General features: G+C 34.8%; 1 protein-coding gene and 1 long non-coding RNA gene across 2 annotated transcripts in view; both read right to left on the bottom strand.

Annotated features, from left to right (window-relative positions):
* Window positions 1-1,884, bottom strand: part of LOC133035038 (uncharacterized) — a 67,156-nt gene extending 65,272 nt beyond the window's left edge. Inside the window, exon 1 of the long non-coding RNA XR_009686321.1 lies at window positions 1,583-1,884. This is a non-coding gene — a long non-coding RNA (uncharacterized LOC133035038). The remainder of the gene's footprint in view (window positions 1-1,582) is intronic.
* A 9,606-nt stretch (window positions 1,885-11,490) lies between these two features.
* On the bottom strand, window positions 11,491-13,375 carry LOC115718399 (UDP-glycosyltransferase 71K1-like). Its single transcript, XM_030647166.2, has one exon. It carries the CDS (start codon window positions 13,027-13,029, stop codon window positions 11,620-11,622), a length of 1,410 nt encoding a protein of 469 aa, XP_030503026.2. The 5' UTR covers window positions 13,030-13,375; the 3' UTR covers window positions 11,491-11,619.
* Window positions 13,376-20,903: the final 7,528 nt, after the last annotated feature.

Here is a 20,903-nt window from a genome sequence, read left to right as displayed (position 1 = left end):
TCTCTTGTTCAGTCAAGTTGTTCCAACAACCCTAAGACAGAGTAAGAACAGATACGAAAAACACTAGAATCTAGATGAACAACTAGGTTATCACATAAGAACTCTCTTCTCACAAATAATAAAAATGCAAGAAATGAAAAATAGAAGAGTTGATTCGAATGGCTGCTCTCTAGGTTCTATTTATAGAACATAGAAACCTTAGAGACACCCACAAGGTCGAATCTATAGTTGTATTAAACTTTCCTAAGAAAAACATAATTTGCAGCATAAAAAATAGATTCTGACGCAGCAAATCAGACCAGAAAAGAAAACTTGTCATAAACGAGTCTGATCTTGTATTGGGTCTTGATACCTACCATAAACAGTGTGTATAATCTGATTGTATCAAGACATAATCGAAAATATTAAGGAAAATAATAATAGTCAAAGTTTTCTTTAAAAACCAACTTTCCATAAGAGAATTTCTTCTCTTACAAGAAGTTTCCATACAAGAGAAGTTCGGCTGAAAAATCAATCTTTCGCAAGAAATAAAAGAGCAATAAAACCGAATATTAAAGGTGAGAAAATCAGTTACGAATGCAAATAAATCTCACCATAAAATAAAAAATATTTTGGCATCTAAATTGCCAAAAAAGACTTTACAATAGAGAAACAATCAAGCAACATTTTTCCACATCCGACTTATTAAAAACCAGCATGCACCAGTCCAGAAAACCAGTTTCCGAAGCCATATTGCTACCAATACCCACTCTGTTCCAACACAACTGAACATACTAACAAGTAACCAAGCTATGAAGAATAGTTTCATTCTCAGCCTTACAAATGGGACATAATGCGCTCACCTCCACTCTCTTAGTTAACAATTGTGTCATAGTGGGGAGACAATTCTTCACTCCAGCGGCCATCAAGTTGTTGTAGTAGATTATAAGCACTCCTTACCGTAAATAAACCAGAGGAATCAAAGTGCCAAATGTAATGGCCTTGGAAACCTACAAACCGTAGAGGTATCTGTAGGATCAGGCTGCTGTCTCTCTCATTAAACAACTCTTTTATTAACTCAGCATCCCAACTTAATGAGTCTACGATCATCAGGCTATTCACTGTGGCAATAGATAGGGCCAGATGAGAGGAGCTGACAAAAGGATCAGCGGTGTCTGGCAGCCACGGTTCACCAAGAACACTTATGTTATGGCCGTCCCCAACACACCACCTACTTCCTTTCCAAGCTAGCTGTTGTGCTTCCTAGATACTCCTCCAAACAAAACTGTGATTATTTCCCATAATAGCATTCAAGAATGAGCCATGAGGGTAGTACCGTGCTTTAAAAACTCGAGCCATCTAGGAGTCTGTTCTGGTGAGGAGTCACCACCCTTGTTTACCCAAGAGAGCTAAATTAAAATTCCTTGAGTTTCTGAATATAATTTCTCTTTTTTTTTTTTGGGTCGAGCATTAATGAAGAGTAAAACACCTCCACATGGCTACATATGTCACAGGTACAAGGTTCTTTTAATGTTATTCAACACTCTAACGGTGTTCCAAATTTTGACATCAAATTCAAAAGTATGCAAAAAAAAAAAAAAACTCTAATTTCACCGATAAATAAGAATGAAAAAAATAAATAAATGAAGGGAGTGCAAATCAGAGATCTCGAGCCAGAGATGTGCGCAAAAGCTTGCTTCTCTCTCTTGCAGAGACATTTCTAGGTCAGTCGACCCTTTATCTCTATCATTTTTCTTCTCCACCGGCTTTAATGGCAAACCACCATGGATCCTGTCGAAGAACAGCATTTTCCTTGCATGTATAGAAACGACTAAGAACCATCGAGCTGATCCCACTCGCCCCCGCAATTCTCTTCCTTCCCGTTATTGATCACTGCCATGAAGAGAGCCATCACTTAGGGAGATTTCAGATCAGGAAGAAGAAGAAGAAGAAGAACAAGGAAGAATGAGATCTGATAATTATATGTAACTCATCAAGTGGACCAATAACAGATCCACATGTGGCATATAAACCAAATTCTGTTATATTTAAGAGAGTGGTAGTAATAACGGAAAGGTATAAAATTTAATCTGTTAAAAAAATATCTTTATATATAAAATATGGCTATCTAACAGATTTTGTTGGTTTAACGGTGATACTTTATCGTTTTATTTTTCTCTTTGTAAAAGTTAACAGAAGTTAACTCCTCCGTTAAAGAATATGAATACTAGGCCTTGTCTCACGATCTCTCTCCCACGATCAAACCTACAAACTGTACAGAACTCCAAACCCCCAACAGAGCCACAATCGAACCTACTAACCGCATAGAACTTGGCTGGGCACCGTCCGATATTGTAGACCCCTTGATCGAACCCACTTTGCTTCAAAATCTGAGAGTAATCAGCCGTTCCCGACCTTCCAATTCCAACCACTCTCCTCCCGCTAAAGGACTCTTTCATCCATCCCATGTCGCTAACCTAATAATACAGATTGTGATTGTAGAGAATGTGATCTTCAGATCCCTTCCTCTCCTTTCGCCAACGGCACTAACATCACCAAACCCCTTTTCCCCTCTAATTGGTCTCTTAGCCAACATTTGAATTTTGGGTTTATCAATAAGACATTTATGTGGGTTTTCTTAACTCTTAATTTGACATTCCAGGCTTGTTGGTGACTGTGTATCAGACATAGTGGACTCTTGGCTAACCTTTAATGAACCTCATGTCTTCTGCATGCTTACCATTGTCTTGGACTATCCTGATATGGTGGAGGTTGCAACTTCTGCGTTGCCAATGGGCGAAGACCAACATGCTATGAATTAAATAACTATAGCACACTAAAAGCCTATGACTATAGTCTATATCCATGAACGAAGGTATTTATTCCTTATAGGTGCTCTATTAAAAAAAATCAGTAGTTGTAAGAGAGTTTCTTTTTGTCATATTTGGCTCACTAGCTATAAATTTATAATGAACTTCTTTGCTTCTTACTTTCTAATCTTTGTGACTTCTTTTGTCATATCATCTTACCAAATCGAATAATCAATAAGCTTCTTTTGAAATTTTGGATTTTTATCGATTATTTGTGTCCATACAGTCTATTTGATATTGCTGCTGCTTTACTGGCCAACTCCATGACTCTCTTCCCTTACATCAATAGTATATCTGAGAAGTTGGATTTTGTAGGCATTAACTACTATGGACAGGTTTCTTCTACCAAATATGGTTGTAACTTTAGTGCTCTTAGATACAAGCCATAAAACTTTAAACAGTAACATTATCTGCCCACTTATTAGGAAGTCTTGTCTGATATTGAACATAGAACACGATTCTAACCAATGCATGAAAAATATGATTACTATAAGATGGTAAAATCTTAACTCTCACTTTGTTATTTGGTATTTATAAATATTATATATATTTTTTTTCTGTTCTCAAAATCTCAATTTACTGCCTAATCTGGGTCCATTAGTGAAAAAACTTTTTTATCTATTAGTGTAATTTTAATGGACCATTTCAGTAGCTACTGCATAAACTTAGATTCTATTCCTTTTCCTCTCTAATGTTTTAGTAATCAAATGAGGGTCAATGAACTTTTTTTCTTCTTCTATATATTTGAAGAATTTTGTTATTTTTGTGAGTTTTGGTACTTAATTATGGAGTGTTTAATATTGTTGAATGCAACTCTTATAGCTCTTAAGGGAATCTCTGACATGTAAGAGGGAAAGCTATGTGCATAATATAGGTGGGTTGTATTTAATTATATGATTTGAAGCATTAAGACTTTGAATTGAATATATATTGTATATTTTATGATTGGTATATGATTTGCTTGGTCCTCTTTGAAATGTTTTGTTGAGGGTTCTGTAGATTGTGCAAAAACTTTTGCAACTTGCTCAAGGCTTGTCTTTTTGGGTGAGAATTTATTTTTAATTTCAGTTTATATGCGTTGTTTCACTGGCCCTAATTTAAATTGTTATAATAAATTTTTCACTGTAGTAAAATAAGACTTGATGCCCATGTTCACGAATTAATGGGTAGGTGCTCTAGGGAAACACATATAAATGTTTTCTTTCCTTTCTTCTCCTACCTGAGCTTGCTACTGCTCCTAACTTGGTTTAAGTTTACATGTTCGGATTAGAAATCTTGCTTATTCTCTTGAAAGGGTTGCTTCAACTCATTCTAAATCACATTGTTTTCTGATTTTTGGTAAACAATATAGATGCAAAAAGGGACAAATGTTCACATTATTTATTACTATTTCTCTTATCTATTTTCATCCTACTTATATAAAGCCATGAGTAAAGGTACAATCTTCATTATTTTTAGCTTATATTTTAGTTTCAAGTGTTGATATTAGTGTGGTCGGACCCGCTTGGTATTGAACTAAGGAAGGAAAGTGAAGCAGTCTGTGGTGTTTATGCTAGGGATGGTGACTGGTGGGCTTGAATTGTGGGAGGGTCATCATTGTGCAAATGGGCTTTTGGAGAAACCCCGTTGAGTTCTAGAAAGTTTCTTTAATCTGTTGTATGTGATCAAATTTATGGAATTTATTATTTTTTCCTTATATCATTTTCTTCTCTGTGTTTTTAGCTTTTTTATGTCACAGATGTCTACTGTTTCCATGATATGATAGAAATGCTCATAAAATTTAAGTATATTATTTTTTTTATAGGGCTATGATTTCAAACAAAGTAAATGGTGATTTATTTCATTAAAATCACTTCTTCCAGTGCTTGTTTGAGTTTGTTATTTTGCTAATCCAATATGCCATGTTTATTTGATGGCATAATTTATAAGTTGTTTGAAGAGCTTTTAAGGTGAAGTGGAAACTGCTCACAAGATTTCAAGGGGCAGAAAAGAAAAGAATTTCACACCAATCACCAAAATTTACCATGAATAAGCACTACCAAGTTTAGTTACCAATAGCTTATAACATTTAATTTTCCTTTAAATTTTTTGTATTGTTTTCTCTTCATACTTTCTAATCCAATACTTTTACAAAATAACATTATATTTAATTAACTAACAACCGTGAAAGGCCTTCTCTAGACGCTTCAAACTCTCTCTCCTCTTTGAGAATGCAGATGCATGTGGTTCCCTCCAAGTCCTATTGTTCACACCTGTAATCTAAACGTTTCCACACTGCGAAACCTTGCTCAAGCTCCAGATCTCGAGATCTTGGTGGCTCCGACGACTCATCCAACGCGACCAAGCCAGCTCAGCTGGTTCTAGCCGTCCCCGTCGCATCATGCTGCGACGCCCAGACCGTACCAATCGCATCAACAATAACTCCGGCCAGATCCCCAACCTCCCCTTTCGTCACTGCATTTATGAGATTTCTTCAGGTATACTTTCTCCCTCTGGCTATTTTCTGGTTTCTGTCAAATCGTATTTGCAAAGGAGGGGATTAATTATGATTTCTAGGTATGAACTCAAAAGGAAATTTAATCTTCTGCCTGACCGAAGCCTACTTCCCCTCTGTATGGATAGTATGAACACCATCTCATCCATTTATTATTCTGCCTTTTTCAATGTTTATCAAAAAGAATGTATTAATCTAGTTAATACTCTGGGTACTGAATGTGTTTTGCCCTCTACCTTCATGAAATCCTCTGTACAATTGCTCTGCATTCCATTTAATGCTTGTACTACAGGTTTCTATTTCCACTTTAGGGAAAATCTGAACCTGCGATGTGATACTCAACCACCGAGTATCATATTTATTACCCTTTTTGGAAATTTTCCTATAAATGGATCGCTATTTTCATCTCCCAGATCACTGACCCTTTGCCATTTCTGTTCTTGCTTTCTTTGTTGCTACTCTTGTTGTCTGTTTGTCTGCTCTAACAAGGTCACCACTATGGATGACTTAACAAATTCGCTTACTGTTGCTTTAAACCTCACAGATACCGAAAGCACAATCCAGACCTTGCTTGAACCCATTCCTGCTAGCCCAGCCGAGACTGAAAATGCCCCAACCCAGTTCTTCTTGGTTGTAAAACTACACACGGTTAAGTCATTTAACCGTAAGGTTTTTAACCAAAAAATGAACAGCAATTGGAACCGTATCTCTAGATTCCCGGTAACCATAACTGATCGTTCCCAAGGCCTCTTCTTGGTTGAGTTTGGATGTGAAGGGGATAGGCGTCGAGTGCTTTTGCAGCAACCTTGGACCTACCTCAACCAGCCCCTCCTCATGGATATTCCTAATTCCTTGGATGTCCTTAATGGTGATAGCCTCTTGAAAATCCCTCTCTGGGTGCAAGTTTTCAACACACCATTTCTTAAGCGAACCGAACAACTTGCGCAGTTAGTTTCGGCTTCCCTCAGCCACCTGCTAGAAGTGTATCGCCCATCATTCCGCGAAACTTGGGGCCCATATTTTCGCATAAGAATCATGTTTGATGTGGCCCACCCCCTCCCCCGGGGAATTCCCGTCCATTTCTCGGGCATAAACAAGGTGGTTTGCTTGAGTTAAAATACGAAAATCTCCGTGATAGCTGCTTTTTCTTTGGGCGCATGGGACACAACTATAATAAGGGATGTGTGGACTATATGAAAGCTTGTGATGAAGCTCCCCTTCCACCGGAGCTCAGGTATGATATCAAATCCATTTCTGGAAAAGTTAAGGTTTCTACTAACTCTTTGTTGTGCTCTGAACAGCTTAGCTTCGCCAACCCTCCGGTGGCCACTTTCATGACCTCCAATCCTGCTAGCGCTGTGTGTGTCTCCCCCCGGACCTAATGCCCCCATTCCCCACATATTGCCCTCAAGACCCACCCCCAACCCACAGCCAAACCCAACTTGTGGGTTTATACAAATTGGGTCCTTCATCAAATACACAAGACACTGTCACCTGGACCCATGGAGAAACGCAACCCAATATCACCAACCTACCCCAAGCCGAAACTAACCCACACACCTTCACAACACTCCTCAATGCCACAATGAGCAACTCTAGTGTCCAAAAAGCTCCACAAGCCTCACCACCTAGTTTTTCAAGTACCTCACAAAACTCTAGTAGCTCTAAATCTACTAGTTCCAAATACTGCAATGTTCCTTTGCCTGTCAACATTCCTCTTCTTGACACTAGCAAACGGTTGGAAGCTATGAATCTTTCTTATCAACTTGGTATTGCAACTCCATCAAGCTCCAATGGCAAAAAATAGAAATGCAAGACCAATTCCAAGGATAGCTTCAAGAGACAAACCGAGATGGTCAATGGGGAGCTTCGCCATCAGATCAAGCGGTCCCGCTTTGACGGCCATCATGACACTGAGATCTCTCCTGGAAACGAAGGCCTAGCCACGGAGCAGGCCTGCCCGCAACCATGAAGCTTGTCAGCTGGAATGCACGTAGTATTGGGAGTGATCGTGCATTCCGTCATCTCTCCCGTTTGGTCACTTTATGTAAACCTAATATTTTGTTTATTATGGAAACTAGACTGGCTAAGAATGTCGTTGATCGGCTTAGGGTTAGACTTCATTTTGACTCTAGTTTGGAAGTCCCTAGGATAGGCAGAGGAGGGGCCCTTTTGTTATTATGGACTAATGATGTAACTTTAACTTTGCTCTCTCAATCCATTAGTCATTTTGATTGCTATGTGTCTCTCTCTTCGAATAATGTTTTTTTTCATCTCACTTGTTTTTATGGATCGCCCATTGAGTCTCATAGACCTCAAACGTGGAAAATCCTTAATAGGATTGGCCACAACAATCCCAGGGATCCCTGGCTTATTATGGGGGACTTCAATGCTTTTCTTTCTTCGGATGATAAGCAGGGAGGAAATCCCGATAGAGGTCCGGCTCCGGAATTTAGGCTACTGCTTAGCTCCTACAATCTAACTCCGCTTGAACTGCAAGGCCCTTTACTTACATGGAATAATAATGTGGCCTCGCCAAGAAACATCCAGGAGGGTATTGATTGGGGCCTTGTTAACCATGCCTGGACCGACCTTTTCCTGGACGCTCTTCTCTCTCACCTTGGTTTTTTTGGCTCGAATCACCGAGCTCTTGAGATTGTTACTGCCAATGATACAATTTCTCCTCCTAATCGCTCTCAGAAGCGCTTTCTCTTTGAAAATGTTTGGCTCGCTTAACCAAGTTGGGATACAACCTTGGAGTCGGCTTGGATCAATCCCTCTGGTCCCTCGGAGGAAATTTCTCGCCTCGTAGCCACCCAAACCGCCCGTGCCACTCATCTTAATGCCTGGAATCACAAAAAAGATTTCTAATTCAATAAGCGTATTAACAAGATTGAGCGAGACCTTGAAAGTGCCCAGAATACCGCCATTTGGGATGACAATGTTATTAGCCATATCAAGAATACTCAATCCCAGCTCGATGCTTTGGTCTACAAGGAAGAGACATACTGCAAGCAAAGGGCCAGAACCCAATGGCTTGCTCAGGAGATAAGAACACTAAGTTCTTCCATCGCTTCGCTTCTCAAAGGAAGAAAACTAACAAAATCCTCAAGCTTGACAAGTATAATGGGGGCATCGCCACTACGGAGGAAGATATTACGCAGGAAATCGAATCTTATTTCCATTCTCTTTTCTCTTCCTCTAATCCGTCTCCTCAGGACATCCATAATGTTCTAGAAGGAATTGAGCGTTCTTTATCTAACACTGACAAATCCTTTCTGGATTAAACTTACTCAATTGAGGAGGTGGAAAGAGCTTTCAAGCAGCTCCCTCTGGATAAAGCTCCGGGCATTGATAGCTTTAACTCCAACTTTTACAAAGCCAATTGGTTATTGGTTAAGAAAGATGTTCTCCCGGCGGTGCTTAGCTTTCTTAATCGAAATGGGAACATTGCCCCCATAAACACCACGCTCATCAATCTCATCCCCCAAACCAAGCAACCTAATACAGTCAAGGATTTTAGGCCTATAAGCCTATGCAATATAACATACAAAATCATCTCAAAAATGATAGCTAACAGGCTTAAGCTGGTGCTTAATAATTTGATCTTTCCCAATCAAAGCACCTTTCTCCCTGGTAGACTCATATCGGATAATATCATTATTGCCCAGGAGGTTGCTCACTCTATTAAGCTTAAATCGAAAGGGAAGAAGGGTTGGATGGCGGTGAAGCTGGATATGGCCAAAGCGTTTGATAGAGTCGAATGGTCTTTTATCCTAGCTATTCTCAGAAAGTTTGATTTTCCGATGCGAATTATAGACCTTATCTCGGCTTGCATCTCAACATCCACTTTCCAGTTTAATATTTATGGCAAAATCTCAAGCCATGTTTCTCCTTCTAGGGGTCTTCGTCAAGGTGACCCCCTTTCCTCTATCTCTTCCTGCTCTGTGCGGAGGGCCTTTCCTCCTTGCTCACGCAACAAGAAAGAAGCAGATCCCTTATCGGTTTCAAGGTGGCCTGCACTGCGCGTTATCTCCCATCTTTTGTTCGCTGACGAGAGCTTTCTCTTTTGTCAGGCCTCCATTAATTCCTGCAATATCATTAAAGAGGTACTGGCTCTTTATGAGAAAGCTACAGGGCAACAAGTGAACTTCCAAAAATCCTCAGTCTATTTCTCGCCGAATGTTGCTCTCTGGGATCAAACACTTATCTCTGACTTCATGCTGATACCTGTGAGAACCTCTTTTGAAAAATATTTGGGACTTCCCCAACATATCGGGCGTACAAAAAAAAACAAGTTTTTCACTACCTGCATGATAAAGTTTGGGGTCACCTAAACAGCTGGAAACATAAGGTTTTTTCAAAAGGGGGTAAAGAAATGCTTCTTAAGTCGGTCATCCAAGCTATCCCTACATACACCATGGCTTGTTTCCGCCTCCCGGTTGCCACTTGCCACTCTCTTGAGTCTATTATGGCTAATTTTTGGTGGGGCTTCAATGAAAACAACAGTCCTAAGACTCATTGGCAGAGTTGGCATAAGCTTTGTAGATCAAAAAAGTATGGTGGATTAGGCTTTCGATCGTTGGTCCATTTCAATCAGGCTTTGCTTGCTAAGCAAGCTTGGCGCCTCCTTAAACATCCGAACTCAACTGTTGCTAAGGTTTAGCTGCTAGATATTACCCAAACTCCACCTTCATTAACTGTTCGCTAGGACATTCCCCCTCATTTGTGTGGCGAAGCATTTTTTAGGGTAAAGAGTTGTTGCAGAAGGGTCTAATCTCCAAAATTGGTAATGGGCAAAACACATTCACCTCCCGTGATTACTGGATTTCGGGGTATCACTACGTTACCCCATCTAACTCAGTATCGGACAAGGTATCTTTCTTTATCAGGAACGACATGACCTGGGATCTTAGCCTTTTTAGAAACAATTTCCCGTCCCACATTGTCTAGGAAATCATCTCCATACCCCTTCCCACTCAACCCTCCAGTGATACTTTAATATGGGAGCCCACTAATTCAGGTGTTTACTTTGTTAATTCTGGCTACCATTTGAGTCTCTCCTCTACCTCCCCTCATGATATCCCTTCCTCTTCCTCCCCTTCACCTTGGTGGAAACATCTCTGCCACCTTAATATCTCGCCTAAAGTAAAACACTTTGCTTTTTGCGCCTCAAATTCAACCCTCCCTACGAATAAAAATCTAGCTTTTAGGAAAATAACTCAATCCTCCTCTTGTGATCGCTGTGGAACCCATATTGAATCTGTTTCTCATGCTATTTTCTTTTGCAAAAGCGTTCGAAGAGTCTGAAAAGTTACGATTTTCTATGATTTTATTTCCTGTTCTCCCCCTACTGTTACGTTTCATGACATTGCTTATAATATTTACGCTGCTCTAACCAAGGAAGAGATAGAACTTTTCCTATGTGTTGCTTGGCTTCTTTGGCATAACAGGAACAGGGCTATTAGAGGAAAATCACTGGATCAGACCCATGCTATCGTGAACATAGCGCAGAGCTTTCTGGTAGACTACAAAGCATCAGTATTAGCTCAAAAAGCACCAGCACTTGCGAATTGACCTCCCTCGAGATCATCCTGGAGACCTCCTGATCCCGGTTGCTTAAAGCTGAACGTAGACGCTACGATTACTAAAGATTCTTTAAAATTGGGTTTTGGTGGAGTCATTCGAAATTGCGATGGTTTGGTGGTTGCTGCAGTCGCGTTCCCTTATGTGGGAGGAGGGGACGTCACCACTATGGAAGCCAAATCCCTCCTTCTTTCATTACAATGGTGCATTAAGGAATGTTTTCACGTTACGTGTGTGGAAACAGATTGTAAGGCTATCACGGATGCTCTTGAGCATCCCAAAGAGGATCTCTCTTACTTTGGCGATATAATGAATCAAATTCGTGTTGCTTTGTCTCTCCTCCCCGGCGCCTTAGTCTCTCACGTCAACCGGACCGCAAATACATTCGCTCATAAGTTGGCTTCTTGGGCCAAGGGGTTAGATGAAGTTTCCATTTGGATTGGTGATGACCCGTGTAATCTCAAGGAATTTCTTTCTCTCTAAAGGGCACCACTCCCCTCAAAAAAAAAAAAAACAAAAACTAACTAACCACGTGCCTTGCACGTGACAATTAATCTAGTATTTATAAAATATCCAAACTTAATTTATGACATTTGTTTGTTAATAAAATGAAAGAAACAACATTGATGAGCATGCGTAACATTGAAATCAAACATAGAAATAAGCACATTAACAAGACAGTAATTAACACTAGTTGCTTCCTATGATATTATTGATAAATTTTCGAATAGCATCAAATGAGGATCCACCTTTCTCAATAGATTTCCTGGCAATATCACTCATCTCTTTCACCTTCTTTCTCATCACCACATTATGATCACCCTCCATAAGCTTTTTTACTGCATTTCCAATCTCCTCCGCTGTCACAAGTTGATTATGTCCACGATTCCTGTAATCCAATCTCAACTCAATAGCTAAGTCGAACTCCCTCACCATCTGAAATGCATTAAGTTGTTGCTCTGCATAAACTGGCCATGTTACAATGGGAACCCCATACCATAAACTCTCCAATATAGAATTCCAGCCACAATGGGACACAAAGCCACCCACAGCATTGTGAGCCAAGACTTCCACCTGAGGCGCCCACTCATTGCATATCATTCCTTTACTTCCAATCCTTTCCAAGAATTCTTTTGGCAAGATTTCGTCTATTAGTGTCGGCTGTTGAACTCGTATACACCACAAGAATCTATGGCCACTGCATTCCAATCCAGATGCAATCTCTCTCAACTGTGAAGCATCAAAAGTACCAAGACTCCCAAAGCAGAGAAACACTACAGATGACTGAGGCTGCTCATCAAGCCATTTGAAGATTCTATTGTTCTGAACATGATCTGTACTTGAGTGAGGTTGTCCCTTGAAGTTAACCGCCGGTCCAACCATGTAAATTGGAGGTGTTTCTCCATCATTAAAGGAGCTAACACCATGAGCCTCCAATCCCTCAAAAGAATTCACTATAATTCCTTTTGTCTCTTTGAACCTTCGAACCATTTTAACACAAGCAGAGTAGCCACCATCTTTGCAAAAATAAGCTTGAGGAAGGGCACTCCAAGGAACAGGATTATGAAAACCCTTTAAGCTATACTCATCTGGATTTGATTCTTTCAACTCGGAGTTGATCTGGTCATGACGAGTTGCAAGGTAAAGCATTGAACTAAGAAATCCAATGTTGGAAGGCATGAACATATAAGAAGGGAGGCCTAGCTCGTTGGCCACATCCATCATAGGCATACAAAAGAAATCAAGAACCATTACAAAGTGAGTGGTGTCTAAATTGGAGTGAGATGGCACAATATGTTTAAGTGCATCTCTGACATGAGGAACAAGACTCTCCACGTACACGTAGACATAACTTTCTGGTGAGTTGAGTAGGTCGGGTGGAGGTGGGTCAACTTGAGGGAGATGAGCGAGTTTGACTCGGGATTGTGATAGTGAGGGCACTAGGGAATTAATATATGCGTCATGGTTGGGAAATTTCATAATGAGGATTGTGATGAAAATTCGTTCATCATATTGTCTCAAGCGCTTGGCGAATTCAAGCATGGAGACTAGGTGACTTATTCCAGGAGATGGGATGAACAATAACTCTGTTCTTTTCATTTTAGCTTCTTGATGATGATGTATTTCTTCTTCTTTCTGTTACTTCTGAATTGATTTTATAATGTCTTATCTCGCCCATTAATATGGGAGCAGGTTCTATTTTACATTATATACCTTGGATGAAATCCAATGGTTGAAAACAAAACTAGATTTTCTGATTGGTAATGAACGTATACTGCTAAGTGGGTTAGGTTCCAGCATGTGTATGTGTGTAGACTGTGGCTATTTTTTAGAGAGAAAACAAAAATAGCATCACTTTTCATATTTTGGACAGCTGAACAATATTTGTTTATGCATGTGTCCCCATCCCATTCTCTGATGTATGAATTGAATATAAGGGCTTTCATAGTTATTATTATCGTCTCACCTAACCAAAGTATAGCCGGTCCACTAACAACCATTAAAATATTGACATTTCATTAAACCAATAATTGATTGCTCTCGAACTATCATCAAACTAATTAACTTTCAGTCTGTCTATATGGGGAAAATAATACAATGTTTAAGAACAATATCATCTGCAAGTATCAAGGATTCAGATAGTTGATAGCATAATTCATTATGCGATACAAAACCAAATGCAAAGGTTCCATTTCTGAATAAGAAATTACTTTATTCCCATTTCACTTTGACAACAACAAACTTACCTGACCTTAGAATGAAATTCGAATAGATCGAAATTCAAGAGTAGACTAATTCTAATTACCTGACCTTAGACTGAAATTAGAATAGGTCGAAATTCAATAGTAAGCTAATACTAATTACCACACCTTAGAATGAAACTAAAATAAGTCGAAATTTTATGAGAAATGCTAAAGGACACCTGTGGTGCTAGCACCCTTCTACATATAAATATCACTATTGGTCTAATTAAATATCGCTAAACAATCGCAACGCGATATATCGAGAGGGTGCTAGGCCATGGTGCCTAATACCAATGCCCAAATTTTATAGTAGACTAATAGTAATAAGTGATACCATCGATCAATTTTCCAATAGCAGATGATCCGCCGTCCTCAACAGCTTTCTGGCCAATAGTAGTAAATGTCATTTTGCAAAAAATCATGAAAAGAATAATTTTTTTATTTTTGATAAAGTGATTAAAAAAGCGTAAATTCATTAATTAAAACTTTATCCAATGTCAGTAGAATTTACCTAAATTCCCTTGTTTAACAGCTACATGAAATTCCTAGCTCTCGTACCAGCTATATCAATGTCATAGTCTGGGACCCAAACTAGGATTAGATGACAACGGGGCAAAGATACTCTTTGATTTTCTTCAAGATCTTAAATTATTTAATCCACATAAAATATCACATTTTTCATGATACTACTAAATAAGGAAAAATATTATCATTTCAATATGATTTACATTGGAAAATGTATTCAAGAATATAGAGATTTTTTCTCTTATAACTTTATTACATTTAAACTTTACTTTTTTATCTCTAGGTGCAAAAATAAACAAAATTAGAAAAGTAAACTTTCTTTTTTTCAAAAATATTTCTCTACATGAGACCTTCCCAAAATAGTTTCTCTCAAAAATTTTAGATCAGAATTCAACATGAACATGGATCACCTCCAAAAAATCCTAAATCTCCTCCATAATCGACGTATTCTCCAAACAATACCACCAAATATGTAGAAATTTTTGTCGAACACCATAAATGCCGGCAGAAAGCTTTTCGTCGATCACCATTAATGCCAGTAAGAAACTTTGATTCGATATTCAGTTATGGCAGCGCGACCAACGATCAGAGATCTCCATGAAAAGCCAACGAAAGAAGATCAACAACTGAGAGGAGATGTCAATATTTACCTAAAAAATTGGATTTTTCTTTATCTTCTTTTTTCTTTTTAGAAAAATATAAATCTGATATTATTAATTGTGTTTGCTTTAATTATTTTCTAATCTATTATCATTAACGCTATTGAGTTGATTCACATATATTAGTTGTTTTTGTTAATATATTGTTATTGTTTTTTGGTGTTTTTTAAAAATCTAGAAGGAAAATCACTAAATTGATTTTTTTAGGTAGTATAATGAGAATATTGAGTTTGTGTTAAAATTTGAAAATAAAATTATATTGTTTTAGCGTTGTTTTTATGTTTTCTTTTTGTTGTCCATGATCGTGAAATAACAAATGTATAAATAACACAATAACAATAATAAAATAGTAACAAATATAACTTTATTATTTAGAACAATAAATAATGAAATAAAGAAATAATTATTTTCAACAAGTATGATCACTTTTTCTTAAATTTTCAACGAAAAATCAAAAACAACTCAGAAGAATTTGACAAATAAATATACAAGGTACCAATATTTTAAATGTTTTTCTTCATAATCACGTTGTAATTTGGTGTTTCTGAAGTATATCAAAGCAAATCCATACTGAAAATTAGTTGATCTGAATAAATTGGTGCAAATAATTTAAATTTGAAAAAAAAAAATGATTCATTTAAGGTCATTTACTGATTAGTGTCATGAAATAGTTGTTTATACGTTGTTCTCATGTATTAAACTAGTTGCTTAACAATATAGAAAAATTAATACACTAGTTTCAGGCATGAAACCTTTGTTAATTTTAGTACAAAACAATGATCATTGAGATGACAACAAGCACTATGTTGATTACGAATTAAGTGGAGAATTAATATCAAGAGATTGTACTTTTTCTAAACTAGTGCATATAATGATAGAGAAACTAAAATGAAACCATAAAACAACTCAAATACAACTGAAATACCAACTAAAGGAAGGCTGCCAACCACTCCAAATCAAGAATGACAAAAGTTTGTTGTTTTACATAAAGTTATTAACCAATGAAAACGATTTCACACAGTATCCATTGTGTGTGAACACATTCAACAACACAGAAACACAATCTTTTTTGGCAACTACCCAAACAATGGTGTACAACAATGTGATAATGACAAAAAGTGACAATCACTCAGTACACTCAGATGTACAACAACCTGACAACAACACAACAACAACAACTAAACAACTTTTATCTGCTCCAAGGAGGGAATCAGTTTCAAAAAATATTATTTTAACATGAACATATTTTATTTACCATACTTCAAAATCCTAGTTGCTTCTTAGGCAACCACTCTAAATTAAGGATGACAAAAGTCTGTTGTTTTATACAATCTTTTTTGGAAGCTACCCAATCAATGGAGTGCAACAATGTGATAATGACAGAAAGTGACAATCACTCAATATACTCACATGTGCAGCAACCTGACAACAACACAACAACAATAATTAAAAAACTTTTATCTGCTTTAAGGGGGGGACCTGTTTTAAAATATATTATTTTAGTTGATATTGTGACTTTGACAGCGAAAACAACCATAAAGCAACAAGAAAATAACCAAAAGCAAATCCCCGAAGATGTTGAATATTGAAAAATTTATAATTATTTGTTCATCAATTGATATTATTTTGGTTGAAAACAATAAAAAAAAACCTAGACAATATCTACAAAGAATCATTAAGTTGTTCTCATGTTATACATTGGAAGTTTCTTTTGTGTTGTTTTTGTAACATCTTATTTCAACTTGAAAATAAAATCAAGTTGTTTTTATGTTATTGTAAAATTTATTATAAATTGCTATACACTACACTGGTTGTTCAATAATTAAAGGAATAGATTTTTTACATGTTAAAATAAAAATTTATCTTATCTCTTACATAATGATATGAAAAATAATAAGAGAACACACATTATGTTGATTTTGAATAAAGTGGGGGCATTAATAGAAATAGATTGTAAATATGAAGAAAAATTGCTTATATTTAGAAATAACATTATTTGTTGTTTTATAGTTGTTTTTAAATTGTAAACACGTTGTTTAATTTCGTTATTTTTTAAACATGTTGATTTCACGTTGTTTGTACGTTAAATTACAGTAATTAAAATTTGTAGATTCTTTAAATTATATATATAATTATTTTTATATTTTTATATCGTAGCTAAATATTGTTGATAGTTAAAAAAAAAACTACTAACAATTATTGTCTTTTTTCTCAAAAAAATGAAGACAAACATAATTATATAAATACTTAATGTATAAATTAAAATTATAATAATAGTTGTTTTTCACTGTACTAAAATATATAAACAACTTAAATAAAATTATAATGTTCAATATCACGTGTAAGATATATGTAAAATTAACTACAAAGCAATATTTCTTAAAAAATACTGCTCTTCAATGCATAACAAAATCCATGCACAATAGCTTGAACCTTCTTGGAAGATTGAACATTTTCTTGTACACTTTCAATATATGTAACTCACTTCATTCTATCAAAGGAATAGAAATAGATGACAAGCCTATTCTGATCAACATTTAAGTACATCATTACTGGAAATCAAATTTCTTGCATTCAACTACAGTAGCAAAACAACAAGATAAAAAATGCATTTATTTACAAAATAACATATAAACATCTTATAAACAATGCTAAAATAACACTATATCAACATAATCATTGAACGCATTTACAAAATAACATATAAACAACTTATAAACAACGTGAACACAATACTATATCAAAAAAATCATTAAATATCTATAAAAAAAATTGACTAATTCATAAAACTAAAATGAACAAAAAATAAAATAATAACAATATGAAAAGTTCAGCTTAAAGAAGAAGAAAAAATATAATTGAATATGTTCTCTTTCTTTATGTTAGTGAAAACTTAGCTCTTTCGGACATTTCACCAAACACATGACATGAGTGTTTTTACACACGCACACACACAACTATAGAGCATTTTCTTGTACACTCTCAATGTGTTCAACTTACTTCATTCAAGGAATAGAAATTGTCACAAAAGCCTATCCTAATCAACTTGGAAGTACTTCAACACTAGGAACTAAAGTTTTTCCTTTCTACTGTAGTAGCAAAACAATACGTATAAACAACGCATAAATAACGCATAAACAACGTTGTATCAAATTTATTGATAAATTGACTAATTCATAAAATCAAAAAGAACATAAATAACATCAAAAAAACAATATAAAAATCCTAGTTTGAAGAGGAATAAAAATTACAATAGTTAAAGATACTCTCTACTTTTAGGCTAGTGATTAAGAATAAATATGTTAGGCATTTCGTCAAACACATGGAAGATATGCCCTTATATACACATTAACAAAAAATTCAACTTAAAGAAAAAGAAGAAATTTACAAAATTTGAGGGCAAATGAGTAGAATCAATAATAAACAATCACACTACAACAATATTCTTATTAAACTTTCAAATCTAAACTTTTATTAATGTAATTTAAAAAGGAAAAAAAAAAGAAGAACAAGAAAAGAACAACTTACAAATCGAAGCTTCAAAAAATATTAATAGCAGCAAAAATAAGTTTGAAAAAGAGGGAGATGGCTTGATCAAGAGGGAAATAAATCTAAAGTGTCTCTCTTTCTCCCTAGACCACAACATAGTAGGTTGAGTAGATGTTTTACATGACATCGAGGGCTGGGACAAGAGAGCTAGAGACGAGAGAGGTTGGATGTGAGATGGAAATGGTGGAGATGGTTGTCTTTTAAAGTGGATTTGTGTGAATAGGAGGAAGAAGGAGAAATAGTATAAACTGTATAATTGTAAATATCAAACTTTGTAAATAGTATTAAAGAAAAATTTAAAAAGTAAAAAAGTAAAAATAAAGATAGGGCAAGTATATATGTTTAATATTGGTAAAAAAAAGCCACATAGTGTAAATTTCCTAAGAATATATAATATGGGAGCCGATTTTGTCTCGTTAATGTATTTGGGGTTATATATTCGGGAAATTTATAAGAATTGACTAAAAAATTCCCTATTTACTTTTTTAATTATATATGTAGTGTTTTTTCATTTTTTTTTTTTTTATCTTTTTCTAACTTCTTTTTACTTTTATACGGTTTCAGCAAGTTTTAAGGATAAAGGCTGATGCGTGTGGGTCCAGCTTGCTGTTGGTGGAAGGAGGACGCGCCATTTGGGGCGTTAGGTAAGATTTTCCTTTTTAAAAAATTAAAAAAGTAAATATGAAATGACCTGAGAAAAAAAATCATTAAACAATAAGAACAAATAAAGTAGATATATTATTATTATTATTATTATTAGAACAATTATGATTGAAAAAACTAAATAACCACAAATATTATTCACTTTAATACTTTACTATTTTTTTTTAATTTATTTTGAATGAAATATATTTTACTTTTAAGACAAATATTTTATTTTCTTCTTTATTTTGCTCCTTTTTTTATGTTGTGTCACAAATGTTACTTTTTCTACAAAATATTTTTAGATAAAAATATATTACATCAATCTAAAAAAAATATTAGATAAAATTAATTTTATTAAAAAATTTTACATATACAAATATGGGTGCACTCTTAATGAGTAATACCCATGAATGGATAACATTAAAAAATTTTGAGTTTTTATGATTAATTTTTCTATTTAATTAGAAAATTTTCTCATTTTTACATTATATGGACTGAGATTGGTCCATCAGCTAAAAAAAATAATAAAAAAAAAGTTTTTCGACAAAAAAGTGATAAAAAAAGTTGAATTTGACTTAAATATTTTTTTTCATGTAAACATATTTTTGATATAGTGTAAAAAGAGATATTTTTTGATATTTTCTTTAATTAAGTAGCTAAATTAAGCATAGAAATTTAAATTTCTCTTTTATTATTCGTTATCGGACCAAAATCTAATGGTTTAATATTTTTAAAATTAATATTTATAGTTAAATTTGTTTATTACCCATTAAAAAGTATTCCATACAAATATATATTTTTAAATATCTAACACAACCTCCAACTAATTTATTACTATTATCTTTATCAATTTACAGTGAATGAAAAATATAAAGTAAATTTATATAAAGTACTTAAAATTAGACTTTTTTTACTGATTTTGTTTTTCTTTTAATTAGGTTTTTTTCTTTTTTTCTTTCTTTTTTTTTAAAAAAAATACTATTTTTTGCACGTTACTTTCCCATAATAGAAACATGAAAACAATATATTTTGAAAATAATTCGACATGTGATTTCAGGCGTGGAGGTTGACTAAAAAGGTTGCAATAGGAGATTGTAATTAACACTCCTCTTTATAAAATAATCTTCAAATATAACCAAGTTTATATATCAAATCAAAGTATACTAAATGAGTATATATTTATTTATTTTTGAGTTGATGTACAAGTGATTTATAGTTGTTTTTAAATTTATTTTATTTTTTAAATTATCTTTTTGTGTGTGAGTCTATTTTTTATTTATTTATTTTTAAGTTAATACAAATATTTGTTGATGCCCAATAATTTTTTTATATTATATGGCCAGGGTTGTTGTCTTATTGTTATTTAATTGTTCAACCAAGAAAAAATGAGTATATATTTAGTTATTAAAGTTAACACAATATGTTGCTGTCCAATTAATTTTTATATATATTAAAATGAGATTGTTATCGTGTTGTTTATTCGTTGTTATTAAGTTGTTTAACCAAGAGAAAAATAAGTGTATGTTTAGTTTTTTTATGTGTACATATATTTTTGAGTTGGTGTACAAGTGTTTTGTAGTTGTTTTTAAACTTATTTTATAAATTATTGGTATTTTTTCTTTCTTGGAGTTTGTTTTCATGTCTATGTAATTTCCACGTTAGAGTAAAGTTGTTATACAATTGTTTATTTGTTGTTATTAAGTTATTTAACTAAGAAAAAAAGAATATACTATATACATATTTCTTTATTTGAGTGTTATTTTTATTTATTTTTAAAGTTGACGCTATGTGTTGATACCTAATTAATTTTTAGTTTAAAGTGGGTTGCTATTGAGTTATTTATTCGTTGTTA

This window comes from Cannabis sativa, chromosome 2, assembly GCF_029168945.1.
Source record: "Cannabis sativa cultivar Pink pepper isolate KNU-18-1 chromosome 2, ASM2916894v1, whole genome shotgun sequence".
Classification (NCBI taxonomy): domain Eukaryota; kingdom Viridiplantae; phylum Streptophyta; class Magnoliopsida; order Rosales; family Cannabaceae; genus Cannabis; species Cannabis sativa.
This window is presented reverse-complemented; position numbering and strand designations above follow the sequence as displayed.